We start from the raw sequence: 24,950 nt of genomic DNA on the forward strand, positions 1-24,950 counted from the left end.
ACAGAATCGTTAGTGTTAGGGATGCTGTGAATGTTTCTTTTTCACGGCTGCTGTAATGAATTTGAAAGATTTAAACAGACTATTGTGTTAGTGCAAACACTTTAGTCAGAACTGGGAATATTGAAATTTATTTAACAGAACAAAAAAAGACATGAACATGTCTGTCTCATATTCAGCTGTGTAGGGATGTACAATCTGTGAGAAATTTATTTAATTGCTTCCCTCCTTACAGTTAATTGCCATCAGGATAATTGTAGTGCAATTCAGTTTTAATTGTGAAAGACAAAACAATAAGTGGAAGCGCACACACACACACACACACACACACACACACACACACACACTAATCCAAGGATACTCTTGAAGAGGAGGAAGCATTTGATGAGAGGAATACTGATGTTTGTGCTATATACTGTATTAGATATGACTTCTCCTCCTATTTCTGTACGTATTTTGAGATTCTTGCCGTCCTTTGCTTCTGCTTTTTGAATTATATTAGCGTGTGCGTCAAACTAACAGTATTTTTGACCTTGTTGGCAATCATATCCCCTTCATTTGTAACAAGCTTTTAATCCTCTCTTCTCCTAACAGGAGTGCACTTTTATCCATTGCTTTTCCCCCCTCTGTCTCCCATTTTGAAAAATGACATTCGATCAAACTTTTTTCATTGTGAAACATGTGCTACACTAAGCCCCTGGATCTGCTTTAGACAAACAGATATCAAGAAAGGTTATTAATGTATGTGTGTGTGTGCGTGCAAATGTCTTCTCCACTTTTACTTTTTTTATCAGTTGGGATGTAAGAACTTCCACAAGAATAGAATATAAAGAGACCTCAGATGTGTTTGTGGCCCATAGCTTGCTGTCACACAGATGATGAGTGTCAGGATGGATATCAGTGATCTTGAGCCCCTGGTAAAGTCTGTCACTATACTGAAAACTGCCTCTCTTACTCTTTTTTTTGTTTCATTTTGTTTTTTTTCTTTTTCTGATCTGTCATGTTTTTGTTGTTTTTGGTCTTTCTTTTTGCACGTTTACAAAGCTAATTCAGGAGAAATCAATGCAATATTGCAGGTAAATATATATTTATATTTAATTGTTCACTGTTTTCCTCCCAAAAAGTCCTACAAATAATTTACCATAAATTATAAGTAAAAAAATGAAATCAAAGACATGACAGACATGTAATCATGTTCTTTTGTGACTCATGTCTCATACTGATATAGTTGATAATATCAAAAAAACCTTAACATTCTTGATCTTAATTTTTGTGTTCTGTTGAGCTGTTTGATACATTATTACATTTTCAAAGCAAATCGATACGAGACTAAAAAGAATTAGTGGCAGCATTTTAGCAAAAGCTTTAATGATCATCACCCTCTATGTTTGTTTATGATATCGATACTGTCATTATTTCTTAATAATTCATATGTGCTGAGGTGGAGTTAAAAAAAAAAGTGCAAACATGATGCCAATTAAAACACAGTCCCACACTGGGGCTGAAAAAAAGAACTCAGGGGGTAAGACTGATCAAAGCGCAGCACGTTGTGACATTATTGCATCTGACAGCATCACACATTTCCACACAAGGACACACAAATCATCCCACAGGCAGTTGTTGGCTTGTTCTGGGAAAACATCTTCTGAAGATCATTAAGTATTGTTTATATGTTGTTGCCTTTTTTGTTTCTCTTATATACACGTAAAATGTATTCTTTACTTTGTTATGTTTTTGACTTTTCTAATATCGGGTATACCACTGTTTTTCAACCTTAGCTAAACTATAACTGTGAAAATGAAGTTAGCTTTCAACTTTATTGTTGATGTTCAACCAGTTAGTTAGGCACAAATGCACAAATTATTCACCAGCTTTCTGTCTGTCTGCCTGTCTGTGTGTGCCTCTCTCTCTATATATATATATATATATATATATATATATATATATATGTGTGTGTGTGTGTGTGTGTGTGTGTGTGTGTGTGTGTGTGTGTGCGTGCATTTTTGACTTACTCTATCTTTTCTACTCTATCAATAGATTAGAAACAAATTGTTCTAGCTCAGCCAAAAAAAAAGAAAAATGAAAACATCACTTTTTTTTAGTGAGGAAATAAAAAAGGCCATCCTGACAAATTTTAAGCTGATGAAACAATAAAGTTAAACATTTCACATCAAAGTTACACAAACACTCGCTTACTGTACACCATTTTTTATCAAGTTGAGCCGTAATGGATCATGGACCACACTGTTAGCAACATCATTCTTTTCCATCTCCCTCTGCTGTTCTCATTCTCTGTTTGTCATTTCACATTGTGAAGGAGATCCAAAATGCAGAAAAAAAGGCAGCCAGGAGCCATATAGATGTATGAAATAACAAATATGTTACAAATAAAACTAAAGCTGCTGATAAACAAAGGAATCTGTGAGCTAAACAAACCAAAAACCAGGCAGAGGAGGACACCAAGCCTAAGTGATTTGAAACAAAAAACAACAATAAGAGAGAAGGGCCAACAAAATAATTAAAAAAAAGAAGTAAAAAACAGCTAAACATGAAACATGGTTGAAGCAAATGTCAAAGAACATAAAAAATTGGAATGATTCAATATGTGGGAAATGGTGATGTAGCACCGTTTGATCTTGTTTGTTGCATCTGGGCCAGAAAGGTTTACTTATCATTGAATGAGAAATTAATTTTTCATTATACTTGTATAAATTGAAGAATGAAAAAAAAAGACATCAATCTGTGAACTGAATTCAGAAAGAATGTGGGTCTTGCTGCAAGACAAAAAAACCTAAACACTTAATCCCTTAAAAAAGAAATACTGAAAGAAGAATGAAGCTAATATTATGAAATGACCAAATCAAAGTTCTGACCTTAATCTGATAGAAATGTAATGGAAAGACCTCAAGCTAAGAGGAAACCCTCCAACATTACAGAACTAGCAGTGTCCTGTTGAGGAGAATGGCCTTAAACTCCTCCAAGCTGACTTACAAAACCAGTCAACAGAAAGTGTTTAAGTGCAAGTATTGCTCAAAACTTGGAATTTAAATGATAACCCTATTTTTTTGTACATTTTTTGAATGATAAACCAATGCAAAATATCTTAAACAAAATTTTAATTACAATTTTTTTTAAATATCTATTTTTTAAAATGTAAAACATTTTTTTTTAAATAGTTTAAAGGCCTAAATTACAACCTGGTATTGTCTGTTTTCTTTAGCAGTCAAATAATTAGATCATTTAAATTATCCCATCTGTAACCTGAGTGTTACATTTTCTCAGTATACACGTGTTGTAAACCCCTCCAAGTCTAAAACACTACTAATTAGGAGGCATCATTAAGCTAAAAGAACAATGAAGAACAAGACACTCAGGTCAAGGACAAGGAAGACGTATTAGGATTAGAATATAGTATATATTTTTTTAAAAAACTCAAAATAGCCTGGAGATCATCATTAAACCGAATTTCAGAAAATGGAAAAAAACATACAACTACAGCAGAAAGTGAAAGGCTTTCATAACTCATGGGAAAGAAGAGGAAGGATTCAGTCTAAGGGAATAATATAACCAAAGGTAACCCTGAAAAAGGTGTACAGATCCACAGCAAAGACTGGAGTACCTATCCACAGGACCACTTACTGCCTTACATTCTACAAAGTGTGCCTTTATGAAACAGTGGCATTTGCTAAAAGATGTCTGGGAAACTTAAATAGCATGTGAAAAAGAAAACTACCCTCTTTAGATGAGACTAAAACTGGACATTTTGGGCATCAAGGAAAGCACAGTCTGCCTTGCAACCATGAAACCTCTTATCACCACAACAAGTACAGTGATGGCAACATAGTAGCATCATGCTGTGAAATATTTGTTGTTACATACAACTCAGAAATGGGCCAGATGTGAAGGAATGATAAACATTTCTACAAACAGTATCATATGGGACAAAATATGCACAAAATCAATTTCAGTCTGTAAACAGGTTTTCACGAGAGACAGAACAAAATCTGATTAAAACAGATTTAGCACTTGAACAGATGGCAGTGACCTTAAGCTTACAAGTAAGACTAGACAGAAGTCATTTTAACCTCCTAGGACCCTGCGTCCACATATGTGGACATAATTTTTCTCATAGATTGCATTATAAACGATAAAAAAATAAATCTTTGTTTTTACACTCATCATGCCCCAATCAGCCCAAATAACTAAGTTAAGTTAAAAATGCATACCATGCTAGAGTTTGGGTCTTTGGAGGATTTATGGAAGAAAAAAAAAACAACACTTTAAATTTCTTAAAATGAGCTAGTTAAACCCAAATTTAAGAGTCTATGACTAAACAATTGCACCAAACCAGCAAAAATCATCTAACTTTAAGAAGCTCAAGCCAGGAAAGCTGTTTTATTTATGTTTGTGTAGAAATATACACAATTCTGTAATGCTCATGGTGTTTCATGTAATTAATTTTCCACTTTTGCACTGCCAGTATAGAGTAAGATTGTAAGATACATAGAAAATTAAAGAGTGTTATTTAAATTCTTGAAACGATTGAACATGTGTTTGTACCTTCATAAATCGCCTTGAATCCTGCAGAACCGATGGTGTCATCTGACTGCAGGTGTAGCCACATCTGATTGGACAAACTCACAATGAGATCAGGGACGCTGGTGCCTGTAAGTCTACAAAAAATGCAAAACACAGTGTTAACAAGCATTACCTGTACAGCTGTGCCATAATCCTTTTATTGCTTTATAAATACACAGAAGGCTTTGAGTTTGGACCATATTTTCTTGAACTTTTTCTATTCAGTGTAAAGGAACCGGCACAATCCAATACATGCAATATACACCTGCAAAATACTGCCTCTGTGCCTCCAGTTTTCTTTATGATTGCCACCTTTAGCTTGTTCTTTGCTGCTGAATGGCAATTATAGGCCAGAAAAAATTAACTGGTGCTTACACATAAAGCACCCTCCGAGTGTCTCCTATTTTCCCGCCATCTCCGACAGTCAGCGTGTCGTATCCTCTCTCCAAATCAAATTCTTCAAATGACAGCTTTATAACCTGAAGTAAAAGTGAAACAAAACAGGGAACCAGATATGGAAACAGTTAGAAATATCAAGACAGGAAAAGCCATAAAGCAGAGAAAAGCAAAAAGACAGAAAATTGCTGAGTAATTTATTCCTGTAGTCATGAGCTCATAATTTTCCATCCTAACAATTTTAAGCAATATAAAGTTCTAATGATTATATCACAGGAGAAAATGGAATGAATTAAATGAGGGCTTCACAAATATTAAACGGAACTTCGACTAATGTACCTTGAATGGTTTATGTGATTAGCATAGGCTATATGTAGGTTCTGTTTGGTGGCTCAAAATGTCTTATTTATTTAATTTTAAAACATCCACCCATTGAACAACCTTATATCACTTTATTTTTTTTAAAAAACATTCTAATGCAATGTAGATTGTAGTTACATGAAATGGTCACAAACAGGTCTGGTCTAAAGATCCTACAGTGAGATAACTGCAACTTCAGTTCAACCTCCAATTAAAGCCAAACAGAGAAAAGTTCATGCTATTTCTATGTAACTCAGTGCTGACAAAGAACAGTGCCTGATGTTTACAGCGCCACCTTCTATTATCAAGTGTTATGGATAAACATAATGAAACAAGTTAAACATGAGGTTGTTTAGTCAGAGTCTTTTTTTGCTGGGTTTAAAAAAAATCAACACATTTGAAACATCAGGTGAGACAAAGCTTTATTTTTTGCTAGGTTCTATACTATGACTAAACGTCTGGCCATTTTTGTGCGATTTTAAACATGTAAATGTGAATCTACTGTTCTTTAAACTTACAAATAGGTTGCACCAGTAACTTATGGGTTTACGCATCCATTCAAGCTGTAGCAACTTGAAAACTGCTCAATCCGTGAAGATTCAATTGGTACTGTGGGATACTTTGAGGAAGTTTTCAACTGAGGTGTTCTTCATCAGCCATGCTTCCAAAACTGGCCATAAAATGTCTACAATTAGCCACAACTTTACATCTCTCAGATGACGTGAACGGCATTGCAAATCTATGCAATGTTAACTGTTGACAACAATATTTATGAGTCTTCCCACCCCCTGCTTTGATTCAGTACTGAAATATAAAACAAACAAAAAAGTTGAAAATGTTGGATTCTGATTAAACAGATTCTCAGATCACACTCTTGGACTCAGAGGGAGATTCCAAATATGCCACAATATGAAATAAATCATTCATCATATGAGCTGCTATCATGTTTATTCAAATTTAAAAAATGTTAATACGCACAGAAAAAAAACCATCTGTTTTTCAGCACCAACAAAAGCATAATGTGACAGGAACCACTGTTCTCTAAAAAGTAAAACTAGAGACAACCAGTTTGAGGAGCAGACTGCTGGTACTCTCTCCAGTGATTATTATCTGTCACTAACTTAAAGTTGCAACAAATGTCTGACAATAGATGACTGGCACATGTTGGTATTACAAAATAATCCAACATTCATAACACATTCCTAAATTTTTCTTTGGCAGCATTCTTTTATTTTCATTCATAGTTAAACGAGTCATTTCTGGAATTTTATCATACTACACCCTGCAATCACACCTCTCTGCTGCTGAACACAGAGAAAATGAGTGTTGGATGCCTGACTTGCAGCCACCTTTGTGGCTGTAGTGGCATGCATACAGCATTAGTTCATCAATCTGCTTTGTGCTCTAAATTGCCGCAATACTGACATTCCATTATTTGCTGCTTGTCCATTATTTATTAGATGTAGATCATATCCCTGGCAGCATATCCTTGCTGTAGTTAAGAATCCTCTAAGCACAAAAAAAAAAAAAAAAAAAAGATTTGCTGGTCACAAAAAGTAAGGCCCTAGCATATTGCAGCAGGTACCTAAACTGAACCATGACCATGTAATGCTGTGGATGAGAAACCATCAAACAGCAAATCACACTACAGTAACAACAAAAAAAAAAAAAAAAACTTACCGCAGGTGATAGAAAGTGTAAAAAGCATTTCAACAAGCCAGACTCAGCCATGCACAGCTAAGCCTTTGGCAGTGCTTTGTCAAAACAAAAATGGCTTGCAAATGTTCAGATGATGTTTAAGGATAGGAAACAGTCTGAGGGATTAAGTGTCACTATAACAGGAATGGCAATGAAGGCATATATGACTGTTTAAATCAGCATTTGGGTCCCAGTGCGTCTTTCAATGCACAAACAACACCTAAAACAGTCCAAAGTGAGAGGAAAATCATTCTGTTGACTCAGTGTGCTTTGAATGCTGCTGCCTCAAGTAATTTGTAGTCTCTTCAAAATTGCAACAACTATTGGGAAAAACATGCAAAGCAACATGGTGAGGTATTAACTACTGGCTAACAACAAATGACAGGAAGCATTAATAAACCATGATGAGTTGTTGATGTGTTTTGCCTCTCCACCTGAGGGTACACAGGAACTTTGCCTTCCTGTACACTCAAAGACGGAGACATACTCATTAAAGAAGTTATTGTTGTCCTTTAATCATTCTACCTACAGACCTTTATCCTCTAAAAAAAGTATTGAACGTATTAGGGAAAAAAAAATGTTGAGGAGAAAGATTTTGTTTTGTTTCTCAGTTTCATAAATAAAGTCAGAGTGGCAAGATTAAAATCAAAAGTAATTCTTTATTTATGTCAAAATTGCAAAAAATAAAGTTGTTATTTTTGGAATCAAAGGGGAATTCAAACTCAAACCATAGAACAAAGACATACAATTGTGTTATGTTTTAGCAAGGCATAACTCAAGTCTTGAGCTGTAAACAACCTGTAAATGACTTTATAAAATTCCAAGTGGTTTAGTTTGCAGTATGAGTTATACTAGAGAAAAATAAATAAATAATGTAAGCTATTTTAAAAAGCATCAGATGATTTGGCAGCATTTTGTCAATCTTATTGTGTAGGACTGAACGAAGTTCTGTGAGTTCTGCTGTCGTTTTGATGCTGCTGTGGGAGTAATGAAGACAGCACTTTGGACTTGTTCAAATAAATCGCCTTGTGTTTTTTTTTTTCTTTTCTTTTTTGTGGTCTACGCAGTAAACATGCCCTGATAACCTCCACTCAGAAATAATAAATCTAGATCAAGTTCAGCAAGGTTTGGGAGCAAAATGGGGTATGCTATCTTGGAATAAAACTTGAAGCATTATTTTGGGGCTTTTTTTTTGTATTATTTGTTCATTTATTTTCAAATTGTCAGCTTTATTCTGGAAACAGTATTATGACTGTTCTCAATATCCATCTGTAATCTTGATATTTTGACTTTAATCTCAAAACGAATGAACAAAAGCTCCTCTGTCTCAAACTTCTGCCCCCTTCAGAGTGGCCCCAATACATCACTGTGAAGTACAAGGTTAAGGCTGTTGTTAAAAAACTGTACAGAACCAAAAAACTCAGAGATGAAAGAAGAGAATGGGGCAGAAACTGAAATGATTTTTCTGTACATCCAAGTATGTTAATTTGTGAGGAGGTGGTTATCTCAGGTCTATTTGTCTCAATAACTGAAGCAGAATAATGTTTAAGCACAGCTGTTTTACTGAAAGTGAGACAGTGTTCGGCTGGGCTTCTTCCCCTATGTGTTTGTCTGGATACTAAATATACATTTAGTGTCTTTGTGTGTGTATGTTTGTGTCAAGACAGTAGAAGAAGAATGCATAACAGCAGACCTAAAGAAAAGAAGTGAAACATTATCACCCCAAGATCATTAGCAAAAAGCTCAGTGCTGTTCAACAGATCCAAATAGGCCTATTTAGAAAGGCATTAAGCACAGCTTGAGAATCCAAATTACATTAACTACATTTTCTTATTTTCTGAAACAAGATACAGAACAAACTAAAGGAGCAAACTAAAGCAAGTACAGGGGGTGTACTGAAGAAGACTCAACAAATGCAAACAAGAAATTAAACGTGTTGACGATACACATAAAAAGCGTTCTGATTTACAGGTAAACCTTCAGGTATTCTCTTCTGTTGCCTTCATCATTCAAACCTTTTTTTGTATCAACTGAATCAGCTCAAATTAAAAAAACTGTACATGTTACCATTTTGTCTGCATAGATGTGGAATTAAAAAAGAAAGTTTCAAATTAGATACACTTTAAAAAGATAAGCAAAACACCCCCATATGAGGTCATTAGCAAGCAGAACAGCAGCTAAGAGCAGCTCAATAGGCCATTTAAAGATTGCTACGGGAACTGTGCAGCCTGAACAGTGAAGTACCTGTGGTCAATCACCCAGTAAAGTTGTAGTGATATGAGGTTTAACATGTCCTGAGAGTACAATAAATATGCTAAAGAATAATGATAAAAGCTGTTCTTGCACTCTGATTTTAAACTCACAGTGAACATTGTTCAGTGCTCAAGTCAGACAATCCAGAACTGTTTTTGTGGGTCATTTTATGTCAACCGAATCTTCTTAACGTTGCCGGCACTGTGCCCTCTTGCAAGATTAATTACAGACAGTATAGCAGAACACTAACAAGTTGCCTACTCTTTATATATATAAAAGATTAAATAAATAAATAAATAAATAAACTGCATTCTCACTATTGTAATGTCACAACAGAGCTGTGCCAAAGAAAGATGTGCTTTAATTAAGTGAGCTGGTTCATATACAATGTATTTCTTGAACTTAGACTGAAACAGTGCTGAGTCACTGATGTGCAGCAACTTTAGGTCACACAGAAATGCATAGCAGGTAAACAGTACTGTTCAAAAGTCTTGAGTCATGCCTCAGTTCTTTGCATACTATACTTCTTCTGAGCCTGCTTTTCACATACTCTGTTAAAGTGGTCTTGTTAAATATTTCTTCTGATTTTATATGTGTTTTAAAGACTTTTTGTTTTGTTTTTTAAATTTGACTGTTTGGCTGTTTTTTGTTTTTTTTTTTGCTTTTTCATTTTCTAACCATTTTGTTAAGGCACCTAAACCGAAAGAACTGAAAAAAATAAACCAGTGTTGTGTCAACATGGAGCAAACAATTTAGCAAGAAACATCGTTTAAACTGGATCTTTAGACCCTTTGTTACTTGGTACTGGACAGAAGCTGAATGAAAAAGAAGCTCAAGTACAAAAAACATTAAAAGATGTGCAGAAAGCTTAAAAAACTGTTGATTAAAATAGAAATTTTGACTGCTTGGAGTTAAGTTTAAAAAATAGTACAATAGTTGCATTGTACTATACTGTACATCAATATTTATATACATCTGTTACAGATGTTTGTGTCTACTGTAATATCAGCCAAAGTTTAAAACAAACTCGAGTTTCTGGTTTGCTTCTATCTCAAATCACAAAAGAAAGGTTGTAATTAGATTTATAACCTTTGTTATGGACACATCTGCAGGCTCTTAAACCTAAAGAGATGTTTCTCAATGGAGCCATTCATACTTAAATGTAGTGTTCAGAGAAAAAGGCTCCCTGGTTTGACTGAAATTAAAATTTGATTAGGACCCAGTTAAAATGTCAACACAGCCCACACTTAATGAATTATGTTCAGTCAGCCATTTCAGCTTCCACATCAGCTGAGGCGACCCTTAGAAAGGGTAGCACACAAGGGTTCTGGTTCATGTCAATCTTGAGGGCACTAGCAACAACCTTTTCATTGCTATTTTAACACACAATCAAAAATGCAGCCACAATCCTGATAGCAGAATTATTTTTGAGAGAGATATCTTAATATCTTAAAGACTAAATTTGACATGCCATAATTTCTGAATTAAAGAATCTCTTGCGAAACAAATTTTGCCTTTACAAGTCTTGAGGCTTAATGTGGTCTGCTTAAGAAGGTATGACACAAGAAATTGTTTTGCATGATTCCAAATGTAGCAGTTTACTTACAAAATATATGACAGCAGAATGGTTATGATAAACCAATGATAACCAATGGTGATGATAAAAATCTAAAGGTGTCTGTGCAAAAAAAATCTTCATCAAAGTAGTTGAAATGGCTCTGCAGTGACAAAACAAAAAAAAAAATGAGGTTGTCATCTCTAAGGGCGCAATCATACCTGTAGTTCATTAACTCTAGTCCAAATCAGTTGATGAATTTGCTAACACACATATAAAACTGCAAACAAACCAAAACCATGCAGGAACATTTAATCTGCTTATTGGTCAGCTGTGTCTGGGCCAGGAGTACGAGAAGTAAATACAGGATGACGATGATGTGTTCTAAGCTAGTCAACAAAATGAAGACCTTACTAGCATTATTAGTATTTATCTGGTTAATGTGCTGGTGTAGATTCTCAGTCATCCAGGACATGGTAAATCTGACAAAAGGTTAAAAACAAAAACAACTTGACTTCTATTCTGTAGTTGAAGACGTTTTGCTTCTCTTTCAAGGAGCTTTCTCAATTTTAAAGGCAAAGAGTGTGGAGTTCGAGCTTTTAAAGCTGGGATGTTTTTTTAAACTGGATTCACATGCAGATTGCCCTTACTCTCCTCACAATAGAGGCTCGTTAGGGTCCTTTTTAGCCTAACTCACTGATGGGCCACGCTGGTCACATGAAGTGAGTCAGGCTAACAATGACCCTAACAAGCCTCTCTAATACATAGAAATGTTTCTTTACACTTTAGGTTAAATAATGAAGATTCCCATCTTGATAAGACAAAAAAAGTTTAATAAAGATCAAAATGTTTGAGGCAAAGTGTCCGTTATTTTGAGGTTCAATGCATTTCTTATAGATCCTGTTGTCAAAACAAACTAATAAAAAAAGAAAAAAGTTTGACTTGCGCACTGAAAAAGGCTCATAGCCAGAAGATGTACAGACAAAGAACAGCTGCCCTGGAGGCAGTGTACTCAAGGTTTACTTACTGAGATGGAAAAGCTATGATGAGTCATTGCTGAGCTGCCATGAGTTAGCAGCCTTCCTCTAACAGTTTACTTTAGGCCTTTCAGCAAAAAACAAACAAGTGTATAAAAACCCGAACTATGTTTACAGATATAACTTGCTGGGTATTCTTTATGTCTAGTAAAGTAACTGAAGTTAAAAAAATTAAGGTTACCAACAAAACTTAAGTAATTCAACATATCATTTTAAACATCTTTCATTTTTTACTCTGGACCTGTTTTTAAGATAATTTTACTGAGACTCCTATCAGTATTTTAGTGGCACGGAAAAGTGTTTTAAAGCATCTTTACTGCAGACTACATCTTGCGATGAGTACATACTACAGAGCTGGTAATGAAAGACCAATAATAGTAAATTCAGATAATCAATAAAGAGCCTGTAAGCTGGAATGTGCCTAGAGGCTAGAGCCTTATGCAAGTCACTAGACAGAAGTTTAAGCTGCAGTTTGGTGGATTAAATTATGCATTGACAAACTCTCTAGAAGGTTAGGAAATAATTTAAAAGTTGTCCCTGTTATGGAAATTGTTGTGTTGGTGTGTCCTATGACCTTTTGACCTTTTATTAAAATGAGTCAAACATGAATTTACTGCTGACTATGGGTAAAGGCCCAATATAAGGGCTTGCTTGCCGAATACTGTCCTAACATGATTGTAAATGAGAGTAGAACCCAAGCTTAGGCAAATGTCGAGGTAATTACAGGGCTAATACAGATATACAACCACTCATTAACAGTCTACCTGACCTTCATGTCTTTGAACTATAAAACAGGACACTAAGCCTGAGAAACAACAAATAGATTGGTGAAGCTGTTACATGAACTAATTTTTACCTTTGAACAAACTGGAGGAACAAGGTGATCATTATCTGCTTTAGTAAACATGTAAAACAAAATGAGGTTATTTCTAAATGAAATACATAAAGTTGGTGTACGTCATTAAGATGTTAACAAATCTGCTGAAATAGGGGAAACAATGTTGACAAAGAAAAAAAAGAAAGGAATGGTAACCTTTTTTGAAAACTTGGTTATGAGAGACTAATTGACTCTTAAGATAAGGTCATTACAGCTGCACCATCATGAAGTGGTTTCATTACACAACTGAGGGCACAGCATTTATAATAATCAGTGCAATACGTCTTAGGTTCATTTGAAAATGTTTTTCAGCATGTTTATTGCATTAATCTAACAAGACAGTTGGTAAATATGAAAAATAGACATGAAAGGATGCTAGCCCGATGGCAGCACCCGCAAAGTACCCAGATGTGACCCATGTTTGTGTGATGAAGGTCTGGCTCAAGGTCATATTTGCTTTCATTGATCAGAAAGCAAACAGATGCTCTCTGGTAAAATATCTCACTTGCTGAGGTGTAAAACTGTCCTTGACCTGTTGCAGGAGTCTTTGAAAGAAATGTGATTTTTGAGCAATAGTGCCATGGCAGCTCTGATTTATGACCTGTGTTGTGATAGTAAAAAAAACTAAAGTAGAAAACTATCTAATTGCAGGGATTTGAGTTGAGAAATTTTCTTTAACCTTTTTTAAAATCAATTCCTTACAGAAAGTTTCACAATAAAGTTTCAAATTGAATTTTAATTAAAGTAGTACTATTTTTAAAATAAATAAAAATAAAACATGACTTTGGTGAGTTTATCAATGATCATGAGCAGCCTTCAGTAAAAAAGAAACAAACAAAAAAAAAAAACTAGAAGGAATGGTTGATTATTGTGCAAATAACAAATAACAGCCAAAAATCTATAAACTTCAAAATAAGACATTTCCTTTTTCATAGACATTGATGGGTATTTGTTCACCATTTTACAGTTAATGAATAACCCCCTATAATCCCCTGGTTACTGTCTTCTGAATGTACTCTTCAGGTATTCTAATGTTGTACAAAGGTGTGTAGTGAATTTGTACCTGGTATTAAGGCCCTGTCCACACTTGCATTGATACTTTACAAAACTAACATTTATTGCTACATTTTCACTTTTTATCCTTATCTTTTTATAAAGAAAAAAATACAAACATAGAAAAGAGTCTGTTCAAAAACCATCCAGAATATTGGAGTCAGGAATCTAAGATGAAGCACATTCAGAGCAGGCTAAGTGCAAGAAACAGTGCAGTCACACTTTACACAACTAGTCTGCAAAACTTGTGTTTTTGCCAATAACACTGATAAATGTTTGCTAGGTTTTGCCAATTGGCATAGCCAGAAATAGGTTTGTTGAACTTTAACGAAGCTAATTGTATTTTTGAAAGAGTTTTTAGAAAAAAAAACAGTAAGTAAAACCTACGGAATACAGGTGAGCCAGGTGAAATATTTATCACAGAATAAGAATTATCAAGTTCATTGACAAAATAAAAGCATGACTGCACTATGTAACCAAGAAAAAATAAGAATTACACAAATTCTAAGAAAACAAAAAAGATCCCAAAACCTACAGACAATGGCATTTTAAGTGTAACTGGTACAAGTTGGTTGAATAAAACAGTTATTAAACATGTTATAAACAATCATCCAGGTAACTCAACTTATATGAGACAGAATTTAGATGAAAATTGAAAACATGTTATAAACCATGCAAGAAACTGCCTGAGCTGCAAAATAAAACTTAATATGAACCATAACTTCCTTCTGAATGTATTTTACTATTGTGATATGTCAGCGGAACATCTGCAAGATGAGGAATGCACCTTGTTTCTACATGCACAACATTTTAATGAAGCACTTAATTTTGGCCATTATGTGCTGTCATGAAACAGCTTGGGCAATAATGCAAAACAATGTACTGCTAAAAAAAATATGCTGGACTTTAACATATTCTGGCTACAGCCTTTATTGGTCTTTAATGGCCCCACTTCCACTATCGAGTAAAATTCATGAGAATTTGATAGAACGTCACATAATGAGTCCAGCCATCGCCAAAGTGATGATGATGATCCTTGCATGACAATGACCTAACATTCAATCCTACCCTCCACACACGCACACACACGGCACATGCTAATTTGTATTCATCAGAATAAAGACAGCAATGATTAGAGGTTTAAAGGGGATGTGTGATGATGCATTTCAGGGTGTATGTGTGTAAGCAGCAGGAATGGTTCATATTTGAACAAAATAATTATCTGCTCCATACTGATGAATCAAATAACTGACGCACACAATAACGCAGACATACGCACACGACGCTGTCAAGTTTGTTTGTTTTTTGTTTTTTTTTCTTTTCCTCCCGCCCACCCAAGTCTTTCCTTGCTGTGACCTGGGAGTTTACAGTTCGTCGCGCAACATATTTTTCACAATCTCTGGCAGTTTGCAATTAAGCTGGCAGGCAGAAAACACACGGTCAACATTCATAAACTCAAACACTGCCTCACATGCACAAATAATAACACAGGCAGACACCAAAATACAAGCAGAGTTACAGCATTTAGCCAAGAGGCTGACAGACAATAACAAACTATATTGATTGGACTGCTCTTATTCAAAACTTAACAGGGAAGATAGAAGCCAGCAAGGATTACTTATTGGTCATTTAAACTTCTGAAAGTGAAACTACATAAAGATGAAAAAAAAGGAATGTACACGTCAATAAAAGCCCTTTCTTCTATGTTAGAACACATTATTGATGAAAGAAGCCGTGTGGAATAATAGTTCAACTGAGTGCAGAAGAAAAAAAATGAACAGCAGAGGAGACAAAGAGTGACAGAGAAATGAAAAAAAAAAAAAAAAAACTGAAAAGAAAAGTCTGCAAAGTATTACTCATTTCAATTTATGCTAATCTGCAGTCAAGAAAATAAGCCCAGCACATGTTAGACTGGCTAAAAAGAATATGTTGTTCAGCAAGAATGTATTGAGTTTCTGTTTGTTAACTCGTATCCATTTAAAGTTCAGATTCTTTGAAGTGGGGTTTTGTGGCTTTCGCCACACTCAAATTAATTTGCCAATCTAGTCAAAAACTAAACTCTTTTTCTCTAAACCAAGACCATTCAAAGAGCTGTCTACAACAAGTAAGACGATGATGAGAAACCAACAAATATTTCTGTTCTCCTTATCTTTATTGTTTTTTTTTTCCAAATCCTTACTTTGTAAGATGTTAGCATTAAACGTGGGTCAGAGAAAGGTTTCAGTCTTTATAGATTTCAAAATTGCACTAAAATTTTGCAGCACATATTGATAAAAGTACAAAGTTTAACCCAGAGAGCTTTGAACTCTCGTTTTCTCTGTCTGTAATTGATCAATACAAATGTTTACTGTTTAATACTTTTTTATTTGTATTTTTTTACACAATAATGAAAGCGAATGTAAAATAACCCGTCTTCCCTCCCAGCTCAAATAAATCTTACATACAGATACCTAAGCAGGCAGCATACAGAGCAGATAAAATCCATCCCCATCTGTCACAATCTAAGGCTATTTTTTTTTTTTTATAAAAAGTCTGCTGTGTTCTAAATTGAACCAAGCAAGGACTTCACTACTGCAACTTTCCTCCAGACATAATTATATACAAAAATTTGACATGATTAAAACTCTGAATACAGGTAGTTCATCCCTTGTATGTGTGCTTGTGATATCATGTAAGACGCAGTGAGAATGGTCATTCACTTTGAAAAAGTGTCTTAAGAGGCAGCCTACTCTCAGCTGTGAGCTGGTATAAATCAGATTAGAGTCTTTATTAGAGGCTCATAGCAACGTGGATGATATAAATCTGCACAGTAATACACTAAAACTACGTCATAGCCTGCCACAAGCTCTCAGCCACCGTACAAAGTGCCATTTCTCTTCGCTAAGGTCAGAAAGACACAGAGGGGAGAATAAAAAGTCATTTTCTCTCTACTCCTCTGTCTGCCTTTTATATTTTCTCTTCTCTCTCTTCAATTATACCTCACAATTCCACAATCCTAGTGTCCTGGAGCTCAGAGGTGAGCAGACTCCATTTCTATCTATCTTTAGAGAAAACTTCAGTGTCACATGTCAAGTACCTGCTTGGACATTTAGTTCTTTTTTTCCTTTTCTTTCATCCCTTTGCCTAAGTAGCTAGCTAAATATTCAGATGCATTTTACTCCTCTTTCCTCTCTCTGTAGTTTGCAGTGAACTCAATGCCATTTTACTCTTTTATAGCCTATTCCATCTCTCACCATCTTCAAACTTAGCATTTTAGACAAATCAAAGTTAAAAGGAGGAAAGCAGATGACAGAGAAGGAGAGTGGATTGCAAGAAAGCAGAGCAGAGCAGATGAGGAAAAGTGTCGAGATGAGGTGGAGGGGGAGAGAGAAGGAACATTGTGCAGAGTAAGAAGTAAAATTGCAAGAAAATAGAAGAATAAAGACATATGTAAGAAGGTGAATGGCATATAAAACAAAAAAAAAACAGTAGAATATGGTGGATGTCATATATGAGGTTTAAAAATTATTCTTAAATTATTATTAAAAATTAGCCGTACAACAAAGCTTGACAAAACTTTAACAAGCAGTTAATTTTTTGCTACAGGACCAATCACAGCTTATCCATTCATTCATTTTCTTTCCATTTCCACTTTATTGTGCTGAAGCCTTTGTATGGGTATTTCTTTTAACTTTGTGAGAGAACTTCAGTATCCACAGAAAACCCACCCAGCCAAGCTAAAAACAGGAAACTCCACACAGGAAAGGTCCAGTCAGGATTTGGTTCTGGGACCTTTTGGCTCTGAGCAGCAGTGCCAACATAAACAATTATGGTCGTTCAGTTACACCAGTGAATTTATAATAATAAATAAATGAAGAAAAGCTCTACGTATCCAATGATTTTCAGCAACATTTTGCCCTCTGTGACCTCACAATGGCATGTTATTAGGGTTTCTCTTCATTGAAAAGGAAAAAAAAAAATCTTAATTTTAAAAAATGCAAAAGGTGATGTAAAAAAGTGCAAGTATAACAAAACTGATATTCTCTAAATACATTATATTGCCAAAGGTTTTCACTCACCCATCCAGATCCTTGAATTCAGGTGTTCCAATCACTTGCATGGCCAAAGATGTATAAAATCAAGCATCTAGGCATGTGGACTGCCTCTACAAACATTTGTGAAAAAATGGGTCGCTCTCAGGAGCTCAGTGAATTTCAGTGCAACCCGTGATAGGATATCACCTGTGTAATAAGTCCAGTTGTGAAATTTCCTTACTACTAAATATTCCACAGTCAACTGTTAGTGGTGTTACAACAAAGTGGACGCAATTGGGAATGACAGCAACTTGTCCACAAAGTGGTAGGCCACATAAAATCACAGAGTGGGCTCACTGGATGCTGAGGTTCATAAAGCACAGAGGTCATTAACACTCTGTACAGTCATTAGCTACAGACTTCCGAACTTCATGTTGCCTTCAGATTAGCTCAAGAACAGTGTGTAGAGCGCTTCATGGAATGAGTTTCCATGGCCAAGCAGCTACATTCAAGCCTGACATCACCAAGTGTAATGCAATGTGTTGGATTCAGTGGTGTAAAACACACCATTACTGGACTCCAGAGCAGTGGAGACATGCTCTCTGGAGTGACGAAACATGCTTCACAGCAGAGACTGTGAGCCAGGCCTTCTCATCCAACATCTGTGTCTGACTTCACAAATGTGCTTCCAGAAGAATGCTGGAAACTTCCCATAAACACACTTCTAAACCTTGTGGGAAGCCTTTCCAGAAGAGTTGAAGCTGTTATAGCTGCATAGGGCGGGCCAACATCATATTAAACCCAATGGATTAAGAATGGGATCTCATTCGAGTTCATCTGTGTGTGAAGGGAGACGAGCGAATACTTTTGGCAATATAGTGTATCTTCATACAAAAGGTGATGTAAAGAGAGTGCAGGTATAAAAAATTCTATATTATCTACAATCTGTCAGATTGTAGAGACATTTTAAATCGAAACTTGAGCTACAATGAAAACAAGACTACCTTCTCGGTGTCCATTGCAGTGATGACCCACACACAGTGTGCATTGTTCTCATATTGAACAGGGTAGTTAGGAGAAGTTATGATCCCTCTGGGCCCCCTTAGATTGCTGCCACAGGTCCGAGCTGCAAAACAAAAGACAGCAAATGTGAAAGATAAAGTAACAAAACGCTTTAGGAAATGATTTAGATGGACATCAAAATTATGCTTGCAGATCTCCCGCAGCCACTTATCTTAAAAGCAAGACAAGCTACAAAAGAGTGAGGTAATGTCATAGAAAAAAGGTGGAGAAAACAATGTAATCCAATACAACCAGAACTGATTCTGCAGTTTAATGAACACTGAGTTTGAAGATTTGGGTGGACATATATTTAAGCATGTCCGCCTCAATGGAAGATTTATCTGTTTTAAAATCCCATGCTTTGTGTTTTGAATTGCTGCAGTTTCAATTGATGTATTTTCTATTGAATGTTTTTTTTTTTTTTTTTTTTCAATTTTTGACTTTTCTGCAGGTTCAGCAAACTTCACTGAAACTGATTTTAAAATGAATTTTATTTAAGTAACAGCTCTGCTGTGCTGCAGTCTTCCACATAAATCAATCATATCTGGAACATTTCTCTGAACTATTGGACACATTTTTTAAGTGTGCACTGTAGACAAAAACACATTTTGTCTAGATTTTGTCCACAATACAAAAACATAAGTGCTCAAACATCGCAAGAATGCTATGTTTTATCGTGCTGATTGTGGTAACAAAACACCCAAAAAACATTTTTAGAGCCTAAACCATAATATGTTATATTTAGGCATAACCTTAAGCATGGATTTATATTTAATTCGTATAAAGTCAAGTGTTGGTAACTAATTAGTCAGATGTTAAGCTAAAGCAGAAACAATATTTATGAAAAATGCTAAGCTTGAATGGAACTAAAATTTAAATGTTTTTTTACATGACAGTTTGCAGATTCATGCCTATGGTCTTCTCCTCTTATCCTCCTATTGAATTTGTGAAAGATAAAAAATGAGTGAATGCTAATTTGTAAAAGCTTTATGTCATGTAAAACAAAGGCATGCCAACATAGCTATGTGTTTGGAAGTGAGAATCCATTTTTTGTATAAAATACAGCTTTTAAAACCTTTTAGGTTACTCAAAAATGAAAGAGGTTTGCATAATACATGTCCAAAATAAAGAAAAGCAGACAAGGGAGTGAGAAAGCCAGTTTGATTTAATTGTGTGTATTGTGTAAAATATGTAAACTCTCCATGTATGATATGGTGCCATTAAACCTTAAAAAAAGCCAGCAGCTGTTCCAATTGTCTACATTGAAGATGTCGAGCATAAAGAGGGGCTGAATGTAACACTTTTTGGTTTCAATGCCTCACAAAAATATCAATTCATTATTTGTTTAAATTAACATTTGTGCACAAAATTGATAAAATAAAATAAAATCTTCGGTGATCGTTCAAAGATTTATCAAAGATCTCCCCGGGGCATGGTGATATTAAAATAGATAAATTAACACTTTTAATAGTTACCCACTTTTTGAGATAACAGTCAGCCTGCAGGGAAAACAAACAAACAAACAATAGAAACCCTTAAAAAAAAACATGAAAACATGGGGACAAAAGTTAGACATTGAGAGAGCAAAAACTTAAAAAGATGGTAATTTAAAAGAGAATGAACCCAGAGGGAAACTGGAAAAGCACAAGGCAAGAAAACGACACAGAAAATGCCAGGAGAAAAGGGTAGAGAGAAGAGGACCCCAGATGACTGATCCAACTATTAATTAGAAAAGAGAGCTGAAACACAGTGTGATACACAGAGCTACATGGACACACAGAAACACATTCATTGCAATTCATCTTAGAAACCAGCTTCTAATTAACAGTAAAGCCTCAGAAGAGAATGAGAGAGGCTCACGGGTTTGAATCCCTCATGAGTGATCACACTAGATAATGCAACACACCAGAGCTGTAGTGTACTGTAGACATTTTTAACCTCAGCCTACTGATCTTTCTTTCTCATCTTCTCAATCATTCTCCTACTTTGCATCTCTGTTTGTATTTATGCCATTTGGTAGAAAATATCTAATGAGATAAATAAAAGTCAAACAAACTAAATGTACAATTTCCAGCTGGCACCATGTTAACACAATAGTGTGTCATCTTGGAAATGTCCACGTTGAATTCAAGTATTCCCACAAATTGTATTCTTTAGCAGTATGAAAATATGACAAAGGACATTTTAAAAACATACATTTTGTGAATTTGATTTTTTATTGATTTTTTTGATGGAAAATAAATTGCTAATGTTCTGCCCAGTTCATATGGATATATGATATTTTAGATGTCTTATAAATCAATTTATTTTCAATCTGATAACAGTGATATTTGAATAATTCAATCAAAAATGCACAAGTGTTCTAATGTTTCATTCTTTGCAATAAAGTGTTGTATTATCTTTTAGAGTACTATTACTGTTATCTTTCTCTGTAACATTTTAAAGTATGTCTTCTAGAAAATCTTTATTCCTAGATTTGTTCCCCAATTTGAATTTTAAACAAAATGAAATTAAAATGAGTACTTGCCATTTGACCTCTGTTTTAATATGAGATTATTCTAAAATGCTTTTTTTCCCCTTTAAATAACCTAACCACAGTAACAAAAAACATGCAGGAATTTCTGATCAAAGTTTTAGGAGAAAGCTAAATTTGGATTTTCTCTTTCACTGTTTCACTCTCACATCATCAATTGTTTCTGACAGGAGTTGCCAGAATCATGAATTTAGGCATGTTGCTGCGGTCACAGAGAGCCACGCAGTCACAGCGTGGGCACAAATACACATGCACTTACCGACACACAGCAACACCATAACATGATGTGACAGGGACCCTACAGTATGTGTCTGAGCACAGGGACTGGCTGTCCGTCAAACACGCCGACAGTTCAAGGCCCATACTGCAGCAGATATTAGTGGTGTGACATTATCCTTTGGATACTTGCTTTCTGTGCATGTGTGTTTGTGAGTGCATGTACACACACATACACTGGGCTGTGCATGCTAGCTGTGTCCTTTTTCACTATGGAGCAATAAACCCAACAGGGTATTGTCAGTAAACATGAGGGCAATGGGAGCCCCTGCAACACTCCTCTGTCACTCATATTTGTTTGTTTAGTCTGAAATCAGAAAGAAGAATGAACAAAAATAAATAAGAAAAACACAAATCCTACTCTACAGCTTCATAAATTTTAAACTATTTTTCTGATGTAAAAATTTCGGTGGCAGTGCAGTACACATGTGAATTAAGATTATATACAGATTCTCAGGTTTCCTTTAGATTCAACAAACATGTTTTACTCATGGCTGGTGGCACTCTAAGAAATGACTCCCACAAAAGGGGAAAAAGAAAGTTGTTTTAACAAAAAGCATTTCTTTAAGGTAATATACAACGTTGGAAACTTTTGTTTGTTTGTTTTGTCTCTGAAAAAAGAGGGTTTAGCACTTTGAAATTCTTCAGTCAGTAAAAGCTTTATTAGTGAGTAAAATAACTAATTTACTGAAAGACGCCCCCGAATGTCATGTTGTTCATATTACTATTGTAAGAAGCCAAGATTGTTTCTTATATTACTGGATTTTTTGTTTGTTTTCATCCCTAAATTTAAAAAAGTGCACTTATAAGAAACAAAAGATGTTGTTATAAATGTTGCTGTTTATATTAAAAGTTATTAAGAAAGTTTAAACAAAAAAAATGTGGTTTTTGCATGGCTGTTATTTTGCAGTACCCAGTTATATACATAGAATTTTATGGTTATTTAGAAGCACAATTTATAGTAGCAGCAACTTGCTGTAAGACTTCCAGTGCAGCCTGGAGCAACACACTATTTCTGCCATAATAACAATGCAATGCAAAATAAATGATGATGTAAAGGTTTACAAAATAATATATACTTTTCATTGGTATGATTTTCTTTTTCTTTTTTTTTAGAGCTGGTCAAAGATGGTAACAATTGGTCTTGGCCTTGCCAAGACTAGCTATTAGCTCATCAGTCTGGTAGGAAATAAACTATATTTCTCAAAACTGAGTTTGTTCAACAAGTTATCTAGAACAGGTAATAATTTAAATTACCTATTCACAGAACCTCTCTTCAAAGAATTTGAGCTATTCCTTTATGTACTGGGGCTGGTTTTAGAAGAAAGTCCTTAGGGAAAGGTATTTTAATGTACATACCTGGCTTTATTATTTTATCTCTTTACTTTCATGAGCAACTCTATTCTTTGAAAAAAACATGATTGCTAATTTTATCTTACAAACATGTACTGTTTATGTGTGTAGCTCCATCCTAATAAAGCTATCACTGCCATGTAATTCTTCTGCAATGCAAAAACTATTAGGAAAAAAATAAATTAAAATTCATAATGGGGCATGTGGATTACATAGTCGTGCTTTATGATTAGGATGCAGGTCTGGTTTTATTGCTCTATTACCTACAGCAATGCAGAAAAGGCAGGTCTAAATCTGCAGCTCTAGGGCAACAATACTTGTGATAATAACTTTGCCTTGCCAGGCTAAGATTAGACAAGATTGTCCTTGACCACAACACAGAATTCCAGATAGCCAGGTCAGCATCTGGCAGCTACCATCACAATCACAGTAAACAAATGTGATGCATTATAAAGTTTAAATGAACTGCATTTTTATGGAAGAGGGAAAAAAAACAGAAAAGCAAACAAACAAACAAAGAAAATCTTATATTATTCTTCTGAAAAATATGGTCAATACTAAGGCTGTCAGAATCAGAACCTACTAGAAAATACTGAACCTGACTTCCATGACCTTTTAAGGCTTAAATGTCACATTTCATTGTCAAATGTTAATGTTTAAAAATATTTGGTGACGTCTTTGCTGTCTTTAGCATTTTAAGTGCTTTCATCTCTGTTTATTTCTCACCAATACCACAAAGCAAACATTTGCAATAGGCATCTCAATGCTTTTTGGGGGTCAGTAATGTATGAAATACCTGTGTTATAGCTGTGACACTTGAATACCTAAGGGTAGTAAACCTTTTACAGTGAGAATGACAGTAAAACTTACTTCTGCAGATGGGTCTGTGGTCACTCCAAGCAGCCAGTGTGTCAGTAACTCGTTGGCAGGTGATACTTTTAGACCCGTGCAACACGTAGCTGTCATCGCAACTGAACTGGACGCTGGAGCCAATTCTAATTGTGGAGAAACAACAGCAACAACACTTGTGAGAAAGGAAAAAAAAAAAAAAAAAAAAAAAAAGTCCCTTTTAAGGCCTATTTTCTACACTTGTCATAAATTGTTCTAATCATTCTTGTTTTTAAATTCTCTCTAAAACCCTGCTGTCTAACACAGTAGGGAGACATTCACCCATCTCTGTGAAAGCCTGTTTGCCATCTTGTCTCTTGCTTAATGTCTCTTTCCTGATGGCAAACACCACAGTGGCCAAACATTCACAACACCCAACTCCAGTTGGTAAACGACCCCCATCCTGTTTTAGAGTACTGTGCAACCAGGCCATAGATATAGTACCAGATTTCCACAACAGCTTTTATAAAACATTTAGTGTGCTCATTACAAATACACAAAATACTTCTGCACAACTACAGTTCATTTTTTCATACAATAATAGTTAGTCATCCTACAACTCTATTCCCGCCTATGCATCTTAATGACTAAAACTAAAGAAATACCACACTCTCAACACATCCTTGCCGACATGCAAACACACTTACAGGAACAAACTCACAGAGGTAATGACCTTTCACTCACTCAGAAAACTCCATTATTAGGAAGAGAGTTTGTGCAATAATTGATGCTGACGGTTACAAAAAAGAGCAGCACAAGCAGGAGATTAAAAGGTAATTATCATTAAAAGTTTTTCTGGTGGGGGCTGAAAATAGTCTTGGAAACAGCATGTTTTTAAAATGCATAAAAGAAATATTGTACCAATTTAGCTGCTCCTGATTCTGAGTGGGCAACTTACGAGGGCAGATGATCATTTTATCATCACCGTTGCTTGTATGACATGATATCTCCAGTTGTACTGATTAGATAACAGACACCATGGGCTGATTATTTTTATGTCCACCAAGTATATTTTTAGTGG

The 24,950-nt window shown here is 35.2% G+C and overlaps 1 protein-coding gene across 1 annotated transcript in view; it reads right to left on the bottom strand.

Annotated features, from left to right (window-relative positions):
• LOC108237370 (CUB and sushi domain-containing protein 1) overlaps window positions 1-24,950 on the bottom strand; it is a 390,396-nt gene that overhangs the window by 128,406 nt on the left and 237,040 nt on the right. The window contains exons 9-12 of the mRNA XM_017418738.3: window positions 23,912-24,036; window positions 18,822-18,943; window positions 4,951-5,054; window positions 4,558-4,670 (exon numbers count right to left, since the gene is read on the bottom strand). Coding sequence (XP_017274227.1) covers window positions 4,558-4,670; window positions 4,951-5,054; window positions 18,822-18,943; window positions 23,912-24,036 — 464 coding nt within the window. The remainder of the gene's footprint in view (window positions 1-4,557; window positions 4,671-4,950; window positions 5,055-18,821; window positions 18,944-23,911; window positions 24,037-24,950) is intronic.

The sequence above is a fragment of the Kryptolebias marmoratus genome, linkage group LG15, assembly GCF_001649575.2.
Source record: "Kryptolebias marmoratus isolate JLee-2015 linkage group LG15, ASM164957v2, whole genome shotgun sequence".
NCBI classification, from domain to species: Eukaryota; Metazoa; Chordata; class Actinopteri; order Cyprinodontiformes; family Rivulidae; genus Kryptolebias; species Kryptolebias marmoratus.